The 18,465-nt window shown below is 40.4% G+C and overlaps 7 protein-coding genes across 7 annotated transcripts; 4 read left to right on the forward strand and 3 right to left on the reverse strand.

Annotated features, from left to right (window-relative positions):
* Nucleotides 1-1,446: 1,446 nt before the first annotated feature.
* Nucleotides 1,447-3,224, reverse strand: OLE1_1 (stearoyl-CoA 9-desaturase; the record flags this gene model as incomplete). The annotated part of the gene is made up of 4 exons (XM_064819578.1): nt 1,447-2,528; nt 2,587-2,910; nt 2,970-3,134; nt 3,197-3,224. The coding sequence occupies 4 exons, from the start codon at nt 3,222-3,224 to the stop codon at nt 1,447-1,449; spliced, it is 1,599 nt and encodes a 532-aa protein (XP_064683498.1).
* Nucleotides 3,225-5,121: 1,897 nt separating this feature from the next.
* Nucleotides 5,122-6,599, reverse strand: ATC70_000158 (uncharacterized protein; the record flags this gene model as incomplete). The annotated part of the gene is made up of 3 exons (XM_064819579.1): nt 5,122-5,847; nt 5,910-6,141; nt 6,199-6,599. 3 exons carry the CDS (start codon nt 6,597-6,599, stop codon nt 5,122-5,124), a joined length of 1,359 nt encoding a protein of 452 aa, XP_064683499.1.
* A 686-nt stretch (nt 6,600-7,285) lies between these two features.
* On the forward strand, nt 7,286-8,750 carry PEX11_1 (Peroxisomal membrane protein PMP27; the record flags this gene model as incomplete). Its single annotated transcript, XM_064819580.1, has 2 exons — nt 7,286-7,355; nt 7,411-8,750. The coding sequence occupies 2 exons, from the start codon at nt 7,286-7,288 to the stop codon at nt 8,748-8,750; spliced, it is 1,410 nt and encodes a 469-aa protein (XP_064683500.1).
* Nucleotides 8,751-10,829: 2,079 nt separating this feature from the next.
* Nucleotides 10,830-11,746, forward strand: ATC70_000160 (uncharacterized protein; the record flags this gene model as incomplete). The annotated part of the gene is made up of 4 exons (XM_064819581.1): nt 10,830-11,159; nt 11,213-11,445; nt 11,514-11,624; nt 11,692-11,746. 4 exons carry the CDS (start codon nt 10,830-10,832, stop codon nt 11,744-11,746), a joined length of 729 nt encoding a protein of 242 aa, XP_064683501.1.
* A 698-nt stretch (nt 11,747-12,444) lies between these two features.
* On the reverse strand, nt 12,445-13,068 carry ATC70_000161 (uncharacterized protein; the record flags this gene model as incomplete). The annotated part of the gene is made up of 2 exons (XM_064819582.1): nt 12,445-12,922; nt 12,986-13,068. 2 exons carry the CDS (start codon nt 13,066-13,068, stop codon nt 12,445-12,447), a joined length of 561 nt encoding a protein of 186 aa, XP_064683502.1.
* A 2,700-nt stretch (nt 13,069-15,768) lies between these two features.
* Nucleotides 15,769-16,862, forward strand: ATC70_000162 (uncharacterized protein; the record flags this gene model as incomplete). The annotated part of the gene is made up of 2 exons (XM_064819583.1): nt 15,769-16,639; nt 16,705-16,862. The coding sequence occupies 2 exons, from the start codon at nt 15,769-15,771 to the stop codon at nt 16,860-16,862; spliced, it is 1,029 nt and encodes a 342-aa protein (XP_064683503.1).
* Nucleotides 16,863-17,019: 157 nt separating this feature from the next.
* Nucleotides 17,020-18,368, forward strand: UBC4_1 (Ubiquitin-conjugating enzyme E2 4; the record flags this gene model as incomplete). Its single annotated transcript, XM_064819584.1, has 3 exons — nt 17,020-17,131; nt 17,191-17,265; nt 17,332-18,368. The coding sequence occupies 3 exons, from the start codon at nt 17,020-17,022 to the stop codon at nt 18,366-18,368; spliced, it is 1,224 nt and encodes a 407-aa protein (XP_064683504.1).
* Between the last annotated feature and the right edge of the window lie 97 nt (nt 18,369-18,465).

An 18,465-nucleotide genomic window follows, 5' to 3' on the forward strand; every position in this document is an offset into this window, starting at 1 on the left:
AAAGTGCCCAGTAAATTAGAGCTACCAACTAATTATTAACTGTAGCTACAAAAGATACACATCAAAAGATAATACTCATTGAATGGTTTACTCGATCCATCTTGAGATACCTACTATAAAGTAGGTTTTCAGATGCCTTGGCATGCCATCTTCATCTCAGGCAGAGAGCATATTTGAATGTCCGACCATAACCCTCTGATGGGTTCTCCCATTTTCAATGCTTGATTTCTCCATATCCTCAGTTAAAATAAAGTAAGAATATATATATCAAATTAATACACTAGAATACGGCCTGATATGTACAGCATGTCACTCTTGATCCCTATTACTGTTGCTCCCCTGGTTGCCATGGAAACCATTTACATCAGATGCATTTACTTTTTTTCCAGTAGAAAAAAGCTCTTGGATTTTCTCCACACAAGCTAGCGCAGTTTCAATTCAAGTCTGAAGCCCTTTCTGACGGCTCCTGTTGCTTTCAGGGTCATTATCAGTGTACAGAGCTTAGCAATCACCAACAGATACATAAATACGAATAACACAATTGTCTTGATATAGTATACAAGCATTAACACTAGTTAATATGTAATGACTCGCCTTAGAAATAAGAGAATATTCAAATTTTTTTTATTAGCATATTTAGAAATTATGGGTGTTTGGAAGAGCTGGCATTGGATGTTCTGCGATAAAAGGGAGATAGAATGCACTCAGCCTATCCCTCACCATCGATTAACTCCATTACCACCCTTTTCTTTCTACGGTTTAAAAGATAGATTGACGTTTTTATCAACTCTTTGCTCTTCCAAGCCAATTCAAGCAATGAGAAGAAATCAAGCGCAATGGCGGCAGTTGCTTCAAGGATGTCGGATTTATTGCTTCTTGTAATTCGTGAAATATAAGAGCTTTGTAGATTGTAGACTTACTTACTCATGATTAGGTAACCAACGGCTGACAATTCATTTGTGCGGCTTGGGTTTCTCTTGGTCGGCACTAACAACATATCTCTTAGAGTTTTAGGTAACTTCTTCGTGCCATCACCCAGGTGCTTATCGTCTTAATCAGTTATCTTTAACAACCGCACACAGGCTCAGCTTTGATAGTTACACCATATGTTAGTTTTTGATCAGACAGAGCAACCAATGCTGATCAATATTTGAAGGCTAATCGCTTTTATCTTCTAATCATCTATTCATTATTCGTAACGGCCGTACCGCGACTATACTTGTATGATCATTGCCTGTCTACGTTTCACAAAAGAAAGGTCTGTAGATTATACAATTTGTCTCATTGCATTAGGCAAAATTCATTGTATCCTTATTATTGCGATGTTTGATATGTAGCATTATTCGCAATGGCACGAGATAGTTGATAAATGCACCAGTCAATTCGAGTAAGGAGAGTTTTATTATTGTAAATGTAATGCAGAAAAGAAAATGTGAATGAAGCCTATTATTCTCTGGAAATATCACGACCCCAGAAAGTCTTCTTGGTCCAATCAGTAATGACCAACCACTTGTTACGAGCAGAGAACAAGTTAGAGATGTAAGCAGAGCGCCAGAAAGCATAAGTGGCAACACCACCGGATGCCAAGTTACCAGGACCCAAAGGCAAGTCAGCGATAGCCTTATCGGAACCAATGTAACATAGAGAACCTTGATGGGAGTAGTGGAATGGCTTGATGTCTTGTGCCTTTTGTAATCTGCGCATGTTCTTGGCCTTTTCCTCTGGTGTAGTGGATTCTTCCACTAGAGCCTCGTAGTGTTCGGTGGCATGGAGTTGGGCAAAGACGCGAGCGAGGTATTTACCTTGTTGAGCAGCTACTTGAGCAGTAGGAGCATATTTGGTAGCAGTGGCATCACCCAGAGCATAAATGTCGTTGGTGCCGGCCATTCTAAGCCAGTCGTCGACAGCCAAACCACGGCGAATGTTTTGTGTCTCGGGGAATTGAGCCATCAAATTCTTGACCAAAGGACGAGAGGTGTTACCAGTAGCCCAAACCAACAAACCATAAGGCATCGACTCCTTGTTTCCGTCAGGGCCTTGCACAATGATTTCCTTTTCCTTGACTTCCTTGACCATAGTCTTTGTGTGGAGATGGATATTTTGCTGCTTGAAGGTAGATTCGGTATAATCAATCAATTGCTTGGAGAAAGCGGGAAGAACATTGGGCATAGCTTCGACCAAAGTAATCTTGATCTTGCCAGCGAGTTCAGGGTACCAGTGGGTCAAATCCTCGACCAAGAAATCGTGGAGTTCAGCAGCGTATTCGATACCAGTGGGACCGCCGCCCACAACCACCATGTGCAACAAACGCTCAATTTCCTCAGGAGATTGGCCTGGGAAGGCGGCAGTTTCGATACAATCCATCAACTTTGTACGAATCTTTTGAGCATCCCAAACCTCCTTGAGGAAACAACCGTACTCCTCAACACCCTTAATACCGAATGTCTGACTTTGAGCACCCACACCAATGACCAAGTAGTCGTACGGAATAGTGCTGGTTGCATTATCGCCCTTTACCTCGGAGTTATCTATAAGGTTTCTGTTCAATTACGAGCTCATCATGTCATCATAGAGCAATACACATACCAACGATAGTAATGACCTTCTTTTCAGAATCAATTTCAGTACACTCTGCTTCGTATACCTTGACTTCGTTCTCCTTGTGGCGAGTAATGAAACGGATAGGTTCGACCAAAGAACGCACATCGATGGTGCCTACGGTACATGAGGGCAACAATGGGGTGAACAAGAAGTAGTTACGAGGAGACACCACCACGACGTTGTAGAGGTCAGTATCAATTGACTTGAGGAAGGAGGTACTGGCCCAACCACTACCGAGAATCACGACAGTTTTCTTTTTGGAGTCAGTAGGATTGGGATGTTCAGTGGGATGACGGTGATAGTACATTTCTACATGGCCATTAAATTAATCTAAAACTCCCTCCCCACAATGAACACGATCCACTTACCATAGAGTGTATAGCCGACGAAACCAACTGTACCAACTGCAGTGATATTTTTGAAAGTCTTCCATTTTGAGTAGCCCTTCTTGGGAGCCTCAGTAGCAGTTGTTGTGGTAGAATTGAATCTTTGTTGAAGTGTACGTCGCACAATGGGTGATTGTCTACCCACAGCTATCCATTTGCTCGGTTAACACATGTCCTCCTTTTTACGCGACTTGAATTTGGATACAAACCTCTTAATAAGCGAGATGTCGACTGCATGGTTTAAATTAAATAAATAAATAAATACGGTAAAGAAAGAAGTAAAAAGAAAATTACGGGAAAACAAAGGTAAAAAAAAATCAAAATTAATAAACGCACAGGGGGGGTCATTCAGCCTGCTCAAGGTGTAACAATAGGGATAGAGTCCGAAACATTATCCATTTTGACAGGGTTTTATGATTACAAACAAACACTGCCATGATTGGCCAATGTGCACTCTATCCTGATTCAAATGTGGGAAGTTGTTATATATATATATATATATAAAGGAGCAACCAGGTGTTGCTGATGTCTAGAGATTTCAAGGCATTGCCATCGTGGAGTTTGCCAATGACATGAAAGAATACAGAGAGCTGCTATTACCTTTACGCATCTCAAACGTCAAATGATGAACACGTACAGATAGCCATCATCCCGCCATAATAAAGTACTTGGTCATTGCCAGTCGGTGTCAGTAGATCCACTCATTATTAAAGCCTAAAAGTGCCTTTACGCTTTGATGAGAGCCGTCTTACCCAATGGCGGATCGCTCTGTCGATCACCTAAATCCATATCATCATTACACTAGAAGCTTTATTGAATATTCCGCTGTTGTAGATACTCCTTTACTTGTCAATATTAGGTAGGAACCCTCCATAATTGTGAATATGGCTTCTTTTAATGGATTCATGTCTGTATTAAAGCTGCCACGCATAGACGGGTGTACGGCATAGTTGCATTGCCTCTTACTACTCAAAATGATGGTAATTTGGATGCATTTGAACCGTGATTTCTCGCGTTAAAAGCTGCTTCAAACCGCCGAAATGGCAACATGCAACTCCTTTCACCTAGCACTTACTTCCTGACACGTTTGCTCAGCTTTTTGGGGACCAAAAAAAAACAGCGTCAAAAATCGACCAAAAAGCGTGAGGGGCACCTCATGGTTTTCGTCGAAAATCAAACGATCGCGTTTTTCGCCTTAAAAACGAAGAGTTTTACTATGGTATGTATTGAACCAAAATATTTCTCTCAATCCAAAGCAACCTCTGAAATCTTAATTGTACGACCTCAATATGTAACATCTCGGTATTTTTTTTGCAGGAAACGTCATTTCATATTTTCCAAGATTGCTCGGCAAGCTTGCTCAAAACATCTCTTGTATTTTACGCCATTAGATGCGCCTCAAAAAGCACTCCAAAAAGTAGAAAGGGAGTATGGGATGAGCATCACAACTTGACAGTCAAATCTGTAAAGGTGGATCAACCAAGTCGAAATTGACCAGAATCTGTCCAATCTTGAGCGGACGTAAAGTGAAAATTGAATTATTTTGACGGCTGCTCGTTAAACATCTGCCATACTGAATGTGAGGGTAATCGATGCTGTGGGAAGCTCATAATGCTATGAGGACGGCATTACTACGAATTAAAATAAGCACAATGGCATAATTTGGCTATTATTAGCTCTGCTTTTCTCTAGGAAATGTTACATACCTGATAGGTTAAAATCACCACAAATGGCTCACCCAAATGTGAAATGCTTTTTTTTTTTTTTTGAGAACTGAGCATGATGCTTGGATTGGTTTGATGATTTCCATGTCAATAGTAACACTGTTCAATGCATGGAGCAATAGAGTATAGCCATCAATCTATTCGAATTGCGATGATCTCTACTACCCTGTATAACGTAAATCAAACTGTTTCAGAAATCAGCACCAGACTCATCAATATCAAACTGCAAGAGTCAGATCAGGCTGCTAGTAACAAAAGGTGGTATTTTCTTTGGATTGATGGCTTTATTATATATATATATAAGAGAATGGATTTTTTTAATATAGAAAATGGATATAAATGCTAAAATATATAAAAGATGGTGGAGGGAAAAAAGAAAGAGAAAATAAATATGTATAAATGACAAGGATTTACTTGCTCTTGTTGAAGAGAGCAGCTTTGGAATCGAATTCAAGTGAATCATCGTAGGTGGAGGCAGTGGCATCAGCTTCAGTCATGACTTGCATACCGTTACGAAGCACACCAACACGGAGCGATGTCAACAAGTTACGAGCACCGTTGGAATGGTTGTAGATACCACCGTTGAAAGCAGTGGTCATGTCCTTACCGACAGCAGTAGAGAGATACTTCATGCCACCGGGGTGTTCCTTCATGAATTCTTCAACATCGTACAAGACACCTTCAATGAGCACCCACTTTTTGTTGTCGTTCAATACAAGAGATTGATATTCTTCCCAGGTGTAGATGGGCAAATCCTTGAGAGGAGTACCGTATGACAATTTATCCTTTTGTGCTTGAATGCGCTTTTCTTCCATAAAGAGACGGCCCTTGGTCACTTCGTTGGTGGGGAATTGCTTCAAATCATAGGCAAGACCGAACCAGGACAAGACAACAATCAACCACTTGGTGGGATCATATTGACCAAATCTGATAGCATTACGGTAATCTTGAGGGAACTGATGATGGAAGTTGTGATAACCTTCACCCATGGTAACCAAGGCAGTGACCCAACTATCACGGGGAGTGTTGTGATCGTCAAATGTGGATTCACCCAAGTAATGAGCTAAACTGTTGACACAGAAGGTAGCATGATGAACAAAGCACAAGCGAAGGACACCAGCGTAGAAGTAACCGCCCTAAAGAGTATAAAATGTGAGCTTTTCAATCAACAACGTGCCAAGACGGGAAATAAACTTACTCTGAAATCTCCCCATCCAAGACCAGCAACTAAAGTGGGGAAGATGAACCCCATACCAAGCGCGAAATAAGGGTAGTACTTGTGTTGGAAGGCAACGACATGATCAGCCTTGAGATCAGCGACATCAGCATAACCAATTCTGTTCTTGGGACGTTGAACCAACATCCAGCCGAAGTGAGAAAAGAAGAAACCACGATGGGCACTATAAGGGTCCTTATCAGTGTCGGTCCATCTATTGGAATGTGTGTTAGTATGGAACATGAGGGTAAACACATGCAATTCAATGTACCTGTGATGAGCACGATGGCCTCTAGACCACCAGTAGATGGAACCTTCGACAGCACCAGCACCAGCAAAACTCATAAACCAACGCAAGACATCAGTACCACGATAAGCACGATGAGACCACATACGATGGTAACCAGCAGTGATACCGAGACCAGTAATAAAGTAGTAGACAATGGACCAGATCAATGTCTTTTTAGTCAATTCAGTGGTGAGGAGACCGTACAATGCGATGAGAGGAGTAGCGCAAAGCAAGATGGCTTGAGGCCAATTGACAAACTTGGTCCAATTCTTGCTTGTAACAGGTTGATCAAAGAGGGGAGGCATCTTTGTCTTTGGAAGAGGAGGCTTCATAGACTCCGTCTTTGTGCGTGCAGTCGATGTTAATGTTGCTATATTCGACATGTCTAATGATTTGGATGATTTTCTATATTAAAAAATAAAGGGAATGAGATGCTCTTTATTTGCTGCAATCAATTAGATGTAAGAAAATGAAAAAAGGATCTGATTATCTCCTCTTGAGCTTACAACATGGTCCTTTTTATATTGATTTCGAATATGACATGAATTGTTGGGTAGTGGGGACAACTTTGGGGTGTAACCATCCAATAAGAAGTTGTGCAAGCTTAAAATCTGAATTATCCCTTTTGATAATAATTCTATATCAAATCACCCCTATCCTATCATTCGCTCAATTTTGAAAATCTTTTTAAACAAATCAGATTCAAAGTGTGATTTATATAAGAGGCTACTCTGCACTAAACGCAGTGGTTTAAAAGCGTAGTATAAGGAATGAGCAATTCCAATCTCATCCCTACTCTCCTCCGTCTAGCATGCCCGTAGTCATGGACACCAGACACTATTGCTGCACCACATCTCTAGACCCCCCCCCCACCCCCCGCAATCAAAATCTCCAAGGAAACAATGAAGTTTTTCATTGTCAGTCTGAGACATCCTTAATATGTACAGAAGAAGACAACATGAAATCACAATGATGATATATGACCGAGACACACCGAAACACTGGTCAAATAAATGCAAGAAAACCAGCTTCATTTTCTCTCTTGTTTTCTTTTCCTACTTGTTCAAATATGAAATTTGTAATACTTTTAGCTATCACTGCATTTATACTATCATTCACAGGACAATCTTCTGCAATTGGTATGTATTACACACTTAAAAAACGAGCCCATAGTGTAACAATGTCCGTCTCTAGTGCGAACAGAGGAAGTGGATGAATGGACAAAGGATAACCTGGGCACGTATTTCAACAAGTACAAAATTCTGTATGATAGGACCTCGGATCACAAGTCGCTGAGCGAGATTGCGCAATCATACAAGGACGCTGCTACTGCCAATGCAAAGTACTTTTTGGGCACCAATGTGGATCAGATCCTGTTTGGCTTTACACAAACTCTGAGCAAAAACACGCATTTGGCAAAGAACGATATTGATGCCTTCATCACTGACCTGAAGCACCAATTGCGTCAGTTGGAATTAAAGGGGCAACTATCAAAGGAGCGTGTTAAAGCTGTTTTAGACAAGGCGCATCATCAAGCTGTGAAACAGAGGCTGCTGACCGAGGATCAATGGCAAAAGGCATACCACTCTGTAGAGTCTCACTATCAACAACCCTCTTGGTTCCAACGCGTCATTACTGGCAAAACAAGCATTGTAGACGACGGTGCTGCTGCCTTCAATCACTGGATGCAATCTGTCACGGATCACATTACTCATATTGGCGGTCTCACCAAGGAACAGGCAAAGGATGTGGGCGAGCAGATCCGCACTAGCATCTCAAACACTGATATTCATCGTCTTGGCGACAAGGCTTGGCTTGATCACCTCTCTCAATCCATCTCCAAGCAAACACAGCTCAAGAAAGATCAACTGGACAAGATTATTGATTCCATCAATCGTGATGTACATGGATACAAGATATTTGGTCTGGAATACACTGGGCAAGCCAAGGATCATGTGAAAAACTGGTTTGAGCGTGTAAAGTATGGCTGTGAGGATGTGTGGTATCAAATCAAGTCCTTCTTTAGATCATGTCAAGCGCATGTTGAAAGAGTACTCAATTTGAAGCAGTTGAAAAAGCCCAAAGTGGTTGCCAAGGAGGCTGCTGCTTCTGTCAAATCTGTTGCTAGCTCTCTTTCGAGTGAGTGGAGCTCCTCCTCCAAATCCATGGCTCATTCGCGTACGATTCATTCTGCTCTGTCCAAAGCGTCTGGTGCTGCTGCTTATGCTACCGACAAGGTGCACAATTTTGACCCAAGCGAAATCAAGGACTCATTCGGCCATTTCTGGAGAAAGAAGGAGCACGATGCTTATCGCAAGTTGGGTTATACAGAAGCTCACATTGACTGGATCCAGAATTATCTCGAAAAGACCTTTAAAAACCAAAAGGCTTCTGTCAAGGGCAAAACTGACGAGGCAGCCATTGCTATTAAGCGATATCTCGACGGATTAAAGGTGCAAACACCTAGCCAGGTCGATCAAAACATCCACAAATTGAAGCGTCATTTAGAGTCTTGGAGAACGCTTGTTGACTAATTGTAAAATGAATAAAAATTGACAATGTGTTACACTCCCCTCATGCTTTGCTTGTTTTATTACATTTCAAATGACCACAACTCAACAACTAGTTTGGAATTTTGTACCATGGCTGTTGATCTGTGCTTTTCAGTCGTTGTACATCCCCAGAAATTGAGTAGAAATTAACCACGTTGAACCAGATCATCTTTGTGCAACACAAGATGTTGTATTCATCAATGCATTTTCCAATGTTGATTGACACAATATTTGAGTATCACACACTGTGGGGGAGGGGGGGGGGGGGTTGAGGCATATCACATTCGATAAAAATGCCTGATTTGCTCATTTAGTTTTATATAAGCTTTTCTTATGCATGCCAGTTGTGCTACGGCTCAATAAGACCTTGTCACTGATTTAAATTTAATTTGCATCATAGAGTCATATTAGTTGGCTCGTGTCAGCATATGCTAGTGATTGCTTCACCAGCATAAACTAGTATTGCATTGTACTAGATCAAATTGTTTGATGTTACTCAAAATTGTTTTCGAGTAGGCAAGGATCACAGCTTAGTAGAGATCAGTTGGGCATTTGGGTTATCATTATTACATACTGTACAACAAAGGCTGGTATAGTAGTACCGTGGTCTAGGAGAATGTTGGCTATCAACTCATCAGGCTTTCCAAAGTAGCAGAATCACGAGCATGACGCTGAGAACTATAACATAATTAACAAGCACTACACTGATTCTTTCAAATCCAAAAGTGTAATCAAAGAGCTTAATCTTGCTCTGTTCAAATCATGCCAACAAGAATGTCTATGGAACCAATCTAGAAGTGGAGCTGCTCTGAATGCCAATCGACCAAGATGCCAATAACAAGGAATAGGAGAAGAACATTGTCGCCAGTATTATGCATGTTTGCGCTTCTACCTTCTAGACTTCATCATTGCCGTAAACTCCTCTACCAACACACGAATCAGGCTAAGGATATACATGCTATATCAATGGCTTTGATCAAGAAATGGCTATATAGTATTCTTGGATTATAATGAATTTTAGTTAAAGTTTGGATATGAATGTTTGCTAAAGATAGAATACATAGACGAAAAGTTTTTATCATATAAGAGAGCATATCATCAATCCTCTTGGATAAAATATACCCATAGTTATTAGCTGCATGGGATAATTTAAACACCAATTTGAGCAACATTGTAGTAGAAATTAATATATATATATATATATAGTGATTCAATTCATAGCACTGCAGCTTTATTCACTCAATTTATGGTTGACGATGAGAAACTTTTAATGTATAGCGCTAGTAGCTCTGTGCAATGTTAATACCCATGAGTGAGAGACATGATAAGCTCCATTGTATCAAAACTTGGACCTATAAATATGATTCATGGAAAGCATTATCACAATAATGTTCGTTTGTACAGTATATATTAAAAGTCTGATGTGGATCAAAACAAACTGCCAAAGACCAACATTGAGCATTACCCCGCACAGTCTGTGTCTTTGAGTTGTGGTGTTTCAAGATTCAAGAAGCGTCATTTCCAGGAACCTCGAATTTCATGTGAATAAACAACAGAATCACAGGATGATTTATAATAAGAAAACAACATCAAATAGAAGCTATTCACTCGCTATACACTCGTTATATTGTTTACCAACTATCTGTAATGTATAATTTGGTCTTTCGAGACAGTGTTTTTGCTTTGATATGCTGTACAGTAATGCAATGCCACCATCTACAACATGAAATGCATCTCCCTTACATATTTTGCGTTAGATAAGCTGACTTGCACACATCTAAATATATAAAAGCATATATGAAAAAGTGAGAAAAAGCACATCCAACTTCTCTGGGTTATATTTCTGTTAGCAACATGTCATTAATTGTACAAATACAGAGAGTTTCTTTAGCTTCTTCAACATATGTCTTTAGTCATTGAAGCAGCTGAAAAGGGAATAACGTCACAAAAGGGTATATTCGATTGTATCTGTCGACCCTATTATTTACACACGCCCATCTTCCAGCATTGCACTCCCTTTTCTTCTCCTAAATCTCTCTTTTACTAAACAAAATTCAAAAGATGCTCACTCACTCTGGCGTCGACGCTTTCAACCGCTATTTAAACACAACAGTTGGCCGCGAAAAGCTCTGTCGTCTTGTTCAATACTTTGCTCGATTCTATGCCTTCTACTTGTTCCGTAATGGTGCTCCCAAGGACACTATTCAGCGCTGGGTCAACCTCAAGACCCATCTCGGTAATGGCCGTAAGTTCTTTCGTCTCCTGAAGCCTGTTGAGTTCGCTCAAACTGGTGTCAAGAGCTTGAGCATTCAAGATGAAGTATTGCGATTCACTGCTGTTGCCAAGCAAGCTGGTATGTTTTTTTACTATTTAAGTGAAATGTTTGTATTGGTAAGTCTTTTCGGATTTGTGCACATTGCCATTGATCTCATATGTTGGAATAGTCCAACTCGATCAACTTTTACAAGCCTGCCAATATCAAAAAGATTACCGAGTTTGGTCAGAAATGTTGGTTTGCCGCCATTGCAGCCTCTTTGATCTCTGGTTTGTACAAATTCAAGCAATTGAGTGTTCGTGAGCATATGCTTGAGAAGTCTCGTAAGGCTATCGTCAACACTGAGGAGAAATCAGAAAGCCAAATTGCCGATTTGAAGGCCCAAGAAAAGGCATTAGCCAGGTAAACTCATATAATGCAGAAAGTATGTATTCAGTATCCGTTTTAACATTTATCTTCATCTATCACAGAGACAAATACACTACTAGATACGCCTTCATTTCAGATGCTGTTGATATTATTATTCCATCTGCTGGTTTGGGTTGGTTAAAGGCTGATGAGGGCATTGTTGGCCTTGCTGGGTAAGCTTTTTTCTCTTTTTTGATATGATGTAACATTACTAACATGAATTCTCATGAAATTACCCAGTATTACCACTTCTTTATTGGCTATGAATACCCAATGGAAGAAGTTGAATGGTTAAATCTATGACAAGGATCACTTATTCATTCCAATAAAAAACAGTTCAGATTTAGCAATATTTATTTGATACGAAAACTATCGATTGTAACTTGAGTAGATCGATTATTCGAGCAGCATTCTATTTTGTTAGTGCCATGATAGGAAAAAGGCGTGCTCTGTACAGGATCCCGTTTGGTGGATGTGCTGTATGATTCAACTTTTAAGCTAAAGTTGGCATTGCAATGGGATGATCCTTTCGAAAATACCAACATACTTGCTTAGAATGACAGGGCTGCTTCGAAAGAGAACTCCAATTATTATCCGCGAGGGGGGGGGCTTAAATCAGTCGCAACATATTCATAACAAGGTTATAGTTCGAGCAATCATTAGCTTTCTTTCGGTTGGAGATCCATGCCTAAATGATAAAACACCTGGAACTGCCTTGTGATAGCATTTCCTCATGAACATGCTCGCTAATAAATATGTTTTGCTGATCCCCCCTCCATACCTGCAAGTTCTCTCGTTGTGCACAGGCTTATAAAGCGCGTGTAAGTAAGATCATAGGCGGAAATCACTGACATACAAGCCCATTTCAACTGTTGTTGCGTATTTGGTAGTTTTTATTCAATGCTACACGATTAGAAATATATATATATATATATATCAAGCTCCTCATTTTTTTTTTCTTTACACGATTCCACCATCCAATTCACCATGACTCTACAAGTTCTCATCCATCAAAACATCACCAGCTTCATCCATATAAGAAGTAAGTTCAGCATCCAGTTTTGCTTGAGCTGTCTTGGGATCTTTCATCATGTAAGCGTCAAGTGCTCTGTCGAGATCGTCGGCAGTTGCAGGCTTCTTGGCCACCTTTTTCTTTTGCTTTTGTTGTGGTGATTGCTTGCTACTGCCTTGCTTTGTTGGCTGCTTTTTTCCTACAGCTCGCTTTGCAACTCGACCCTTTTGTCTCTCGATACCCTCCATTGAACTAGGTCCTCCTGCTTTTCTCTTTTTGATACCACCGCTGTTTGTCTTTCCCAGACGATTTTGAATATTCGTTGATCCAGCCTTTCCACGTGGTGTAGCCTTTGCTCCTCGAAGACGGCTAAACACGCTGCCACCGGCCGTGCTAGATGTAGTGTTTACTGTGGTTGGCCTGCGTTGTGCTACTGCACTCTTTACAATTTTGCTGAACCTATTATGCCATTGAATTAGGATAACAGCGCTCTATTTAAGCATTACTGTCATTTTTACATACCTTTCATTTAAACCACCCGAGTTATATGATACTGTGCGAGTAGACGTAGTAGTGCTTTGGTTTTTACGACTGTTATATGACATTCTTTTTTTTTTTACTGAAAAATAGAGGAAATGGCATCAGTAACTAAGCACAGCAAACGCGATTGAGGTTTATTTCTCTCCAATCCCTTTTGGATAAACAGCCACATTTGAGTCAATTAGAGAAGACCAAAGTATCCAAATGTATATCACCGCGCCTTCTTCTGGCCCTTCTTGAGTGTGGATATACTTACATTTTCTTAAGATGTGAGAGTTTTTTTTTGATTGAAACAAGAAATGAATCCGTTCAAAACGAAAGGGGGAAGAATTAAATGGAAAACTGAAAACAAGCAATCATTGGTTTTGGGTCTACATTTCAACAGTCTCGAAACTTTATGTGAAATTCAAGGAAACCTATTGGTTTCCAAAGCAGTGTGTAGTTTATTGAATGTTACCAAGATTTAGTAACTGTCTTGCAACACTGCTCGGCAGCAGTTTGCGTTTTACATTTGACTGTAGCGTAACGGAAGTCCTTGACACCATATAAACAATCTCCACAATCGGAATCAAGAGCAACGAATGTAATGACACCTTTACAGGCCCCTTTCTCTGGTCCCTTGATGCTGACCTCTACAGAGAGAGCAGCCACCATAGCAATCATAGCAGATAGAAAAGTGATTGAGCGAAGCATTGTGGAATATGAGATGAATGATGCTTTCTGGGTCGTGGATCTGAGGTTTTTATACTCTCGTCTTGAGGATATTATCTAATAATATGTGTAATGTATATACTAATGCTGTTACCATACTTTGTAATTGCATTGAATGCTATGTGAGATTTGATCTGGGACCTGTTATGAATAGCTTGGTTGTGTACGAGTGTAAGCAGATTTTACATAAGCCATGTCTGTCACACAGTCTTATGAAAGCAGATCATGCAAAATGATACATTGCATTTAAATGAAATTCACAGGCATATCAGCTTTTTGTGAGCCTTTGAGCTACTGTTCGCGACTGCAAAGTAGCACATGTCTCTATATCAATTTTCACAATGGGGCTCAAACGTCAACGATTTTGATAAATCATCATGAATGATTTAACGAAACGAATGCGACCTTTATCAGAACTCTCTTATATTATTCTGCACAATTCCTGTGAGCTTTAATGTACGTTCATATTGAAGCTACACCAAAACCAGTTTATGAGAAAGAAAACAGCGATTTGATTCATGTTATTCAGGCATGATGTGTGGCCTGCAAGCTTGTCAATGGTCAGCCATTGATATACTAGTCAAAGCAATTTCAATCCCAGAATGTTACACTCCAGTTTTTTTTTTTTTTTCTTCTTCAAAAAATCGACTCCCCCAAAGGTTGCCAAAGTAACTATAGATACAGATAGAAATCAACAAGGAGATTTTAATTGCGCCAGTCTCAATTTTACTAGTAACTTCAATGCCGAGATATAACCGTTTAAAAATATCGGTGAAATATACAAAATTGACAGTAGCCCGTTCTTTTCATATACAAGTGTAATCTGCAATACTAACTAAAAATACAGATATGCAAATTGTACGTGTTTTCGATCGGACAATAGTATGTTTAGCTTTTTAAATGAAGAAGTAGCATTCAAAAGACATATAAAAAAACGCTAAAATGAATGTAGCCACTGCAGTTCGCGTACTTGCTGGTGTAGCTACTATTATATAGTGTAGATAGCAGCAATTACTATTGTTTCCATTTTATAGCTTGTAAAAATAATGACTTTTGATGGAATAATGCTTTTGTATAGGTGGACACCCTTTTTTTGGACCCCTACCCTCGTGCCAAAATGCAATTTTTTTTTTTTTGCAAATTAAATCAGATCCTTCATTTAAAATCTAGTAATATGTGGCTCATTATGTGTAAAATAGTTACTTCTAAAGATAATGCTTAGCTATCAAAGGTATGTTCTTATGTGATTTTGCACGAAAATTGATTAAAACTACTAACATTTTGGCAGTATTTGGCATTTCCAAGTATAATGAACATTATTTAATCGCCGCTATTCAATTGGAAGCCTGTGCCTGCATTACAGTTAAATCACGAAATGGAAAGATTGTGTGGAGAACCGCATACGGCCAAGAACCATTAAACAGACCACCAGCCATTACTTTAAAAACACAGACATAAACCAAGAGGGCATAAGCCAGAGAGGGTTTGTAAAATGATCAATCAGTGAGAGAGGATTCAGCAAAGAGTACCAAATTGCGCTTTATGATTATAATATTGCTAAACGATAGTAGTATGCTTGTTTCGAATTGAGCGCATGTCAACTCGTACTTGGCTACTAATATACAATGAGCTGAAACATTGGATAAATCTCCTCTCTTGCTATCATTATGACCAAAGGTTCCATTGCTTGTTGTTAAAATGAATTGGTGCTGTCGATCATATGAAAAACTTACATCAGTCCAGTTTTTCATACACAGTGTAAAAATAGCATTGGATCTATCGCCATCTATTTGGCTGGGGTGGTCTGAGCTAGTATGTTTGCTCTCTAAAAATACAATTCAACAAGGCTATCTTTAAGCGCAACATTCAAGAACAAAGTAAGGACTTCTAGCCACGGAATTATTCGCTCATTGATGTTATCCATAATGAAACTGTGTTGTCTTGTGGCTCTCCATTGTGAGAGAGCAACAGGTATATAAAAAAGGACACTATTTTCATTGTTGCGAGTATTTTTCTCTTCTTAATCTTACCTGGTTAACTTATATACATATACAATGCTTCTCATTACCTGCGCTGATGACTACTTGGGCTACTGCATCACTTCTCACTTGTCTCAATCTGCTGCACTGTGTTCTGATATGCGTGTCTTGTGTCAAGAGACAAATACCAAGTTACCCTGGTTGTGCAATTTTGCCAAAAAGGGGATTGATGTGCTTCCTGTAAATCCTGAGCATCCGAATCATCTGTCCAAAGCCATGCGCAACATTGATCAAGTTATTCTCATCATGAGCAACCATACTGACCGAGTGGCGCACTGTCGACGTATTTGCAACGCAGCATCTAAATCTGGTGTCCAATCCATCATCTTTCTCTCACATCAAGGCGCACAATCAGAGCAACATCAAGCCCTGTATGATTATGGGCTGGTGGAGAATCATTTGGTGTCCAAGCAGCAACAACAACAAGATATGAATTGGGTCATTCTGCGACTCGAGTTTATACAGCAATACTTTCATTTGTGGTCTCACCAGGTGGAGGTCTCTGGCGCCATGTCATTACCCTTGAATTCAGATACGGAGCTGTGTCCCATTGATATCAGTGATGTTGGCGCAGTTATTGCAGCATTTGTCCTGCAGCAAGATGGCTCCTTTGCAGCCTGCTTAAATGAATACCATGCTGGTCAAGTGTACACGTTGACTGGCCCCGAAGCAGTAACTAGCAAGTCCATTGTCTCTATGATGTCTGATGCCACTATGTATAAGCTGCATCGCTATCTTAAGGTGCGTCTTATGGATACAGCGTACTACCTTAGAGATCTCCGGCGCAACATTTGGTTTGATGAGCGTCTCAAGAAGGAGAGATCTGCAGTGTATACGGATCAGGAGGAATATGGCTACAGAACAAAAGCACTGTGTCTTCCCCATGGTAACACTCTCATCTTGCTTTAGCATATGGTGATGAAAAATTCACATGTTTATTTGTATGCATAGATGTCCAGATTCAGACCTTTCTCGACTACTTTGACTGGATCAACAAGACGTCCAGCAGTGTCCATGTGGAGCATGTAGAAGTCATTACCAAGGCGAAATCAAGAACATTGCAAGCTTATTTTCACGAAAATGCAATCAGCTTTAAGCCCAGAGTCTAACAATAAAAGGATCTTGATGCAGACACGCATCAACATGAGCCATTACACAAAGCTTATTATTTTTAACATGGCGAAAGCCCCAATTGAAAATGAGGACCATATTTTAAGGCACCCTCTCTTCTCTTTCTTTCTCTTTTTCCTTTATTCAATTTGCAATATGGATTCATCACGTGCTGATAATACAGCAGCTGTTCCTCACAGGGACGTCTGGTTTCATATAAAGTATTGGGGCTATATCCTTCCCATTGCCTACATTGCCTCCATTCTGTGTATGTGATGCTTTCAAACAATCTACATTCTTTCTATACTCACGTGTCAAATTTAATAGATGTGCTTGTTCCTCTCTCTGGTGTGTTTGTTACTGTGCAAGACTACAATATCGACGAATGTGTCAAGATGGAAGGTAATGTGTGCAGATACTTGTTTATGGCTTAGACAGCTAAACGCGTACATATATCACACTTAACAGGTCCCAGCGACTTCAAGTACTGTGAGGACTTTGTCTTGTCCAATGAGCCTGGTGTAGCCTATGTCAGTTGTGATCCTGTCAGAATCCAGTACAACGATATCATGGGCATCGACAAGCTGACTCCCGGTGAAGCTGTTCCTGCTGGAGCCATTTGGAAAGTGAATTATGCTGAAACACCTGCTTCCATTGACAGATTCAACATGCAAATCCAAAGCAACATCTGGGCCAACTTCCATCCCTTGGGCGTCGCTCTTGATGTGCATCCTGAGTCCAACGAAAAGACACTTGCCGCTATTAATAAGCCTCATCATGGCCATCCCTCTGTCGAATTCTTTCGCGTCGATGATGATCAGATCACTTTGATTCACAAACACACTGTGCAGCACCCCAAAATCTACTCTCCCAACGGCATTCATGTCGTCCAAGATGTCAGATTGAGGTCACAGGATGGCATCCCTTCCTTCTTCTTTTCCAATGATCACTACTTTGTGAATCCCATCTTGAGAAAGGTGGAAGACTACTTTTTCCATTGGAGCAATGTTGGCTTCTATAACGCAGTGACAGGTCAGGTAGAAAAGGGTGTAGAGGGCTTGTACTTTGCTAACGGCGTGTCAGGCACGGATCATGCACTCTTCATTTCCGAGACAAACAAACGCTCTGTCAGGCAATACAGAATCGTGACAACCTTGTCAAGCAACGGTATCCCTCATGTCCAGCTCGATCATGTTGCCGAGGCAAAGTTCAACATGGCTGTTGACAATCTCCACTATCAGGCTGAAAAGGAGTTGCTGGTCGTTGGCGGCCATCCCAAGCCATTGGAGCTAATCAAGTACATTGCTGCTGCTGATCCTTCATCTACCACTAAGCCTCCCTCTCAAGTGGATGTGTGGGACATCAAGACTGGAGAGACCAAGACATTGATCCAAGACACTGGCTCCCTATTTAGTACTTCTAGCTCGGGTGCTCTTGATGTTGTAAACTCCAAATTAGTTGTATCTGGTCTTTACGAGCATGGCCTACTGGTGTGCGACATGTAAAACTCACCCATGGCTGTAATCCATATCCCCCTTCTCTCTCTCTCCCTTTCTCTTATAATAACACTCTGTATATGCAAAAATCTATTTGGTTTATTGA

This window comes from Mucor velutinosus, assembly GCF_035048745.1.
Source record: "Mucor velutinosus strain NIH1002 chromosome Unknown tig00000041, whole genome shotgun sequence".
NCBI classification, from domain to species: domain Eukaryota; kingdom Fungi; phylum Mucoromycota; class Mucoromycetes; order Mucorales; family Mucoraceae; genus Mucor; species Mucor velutinosus.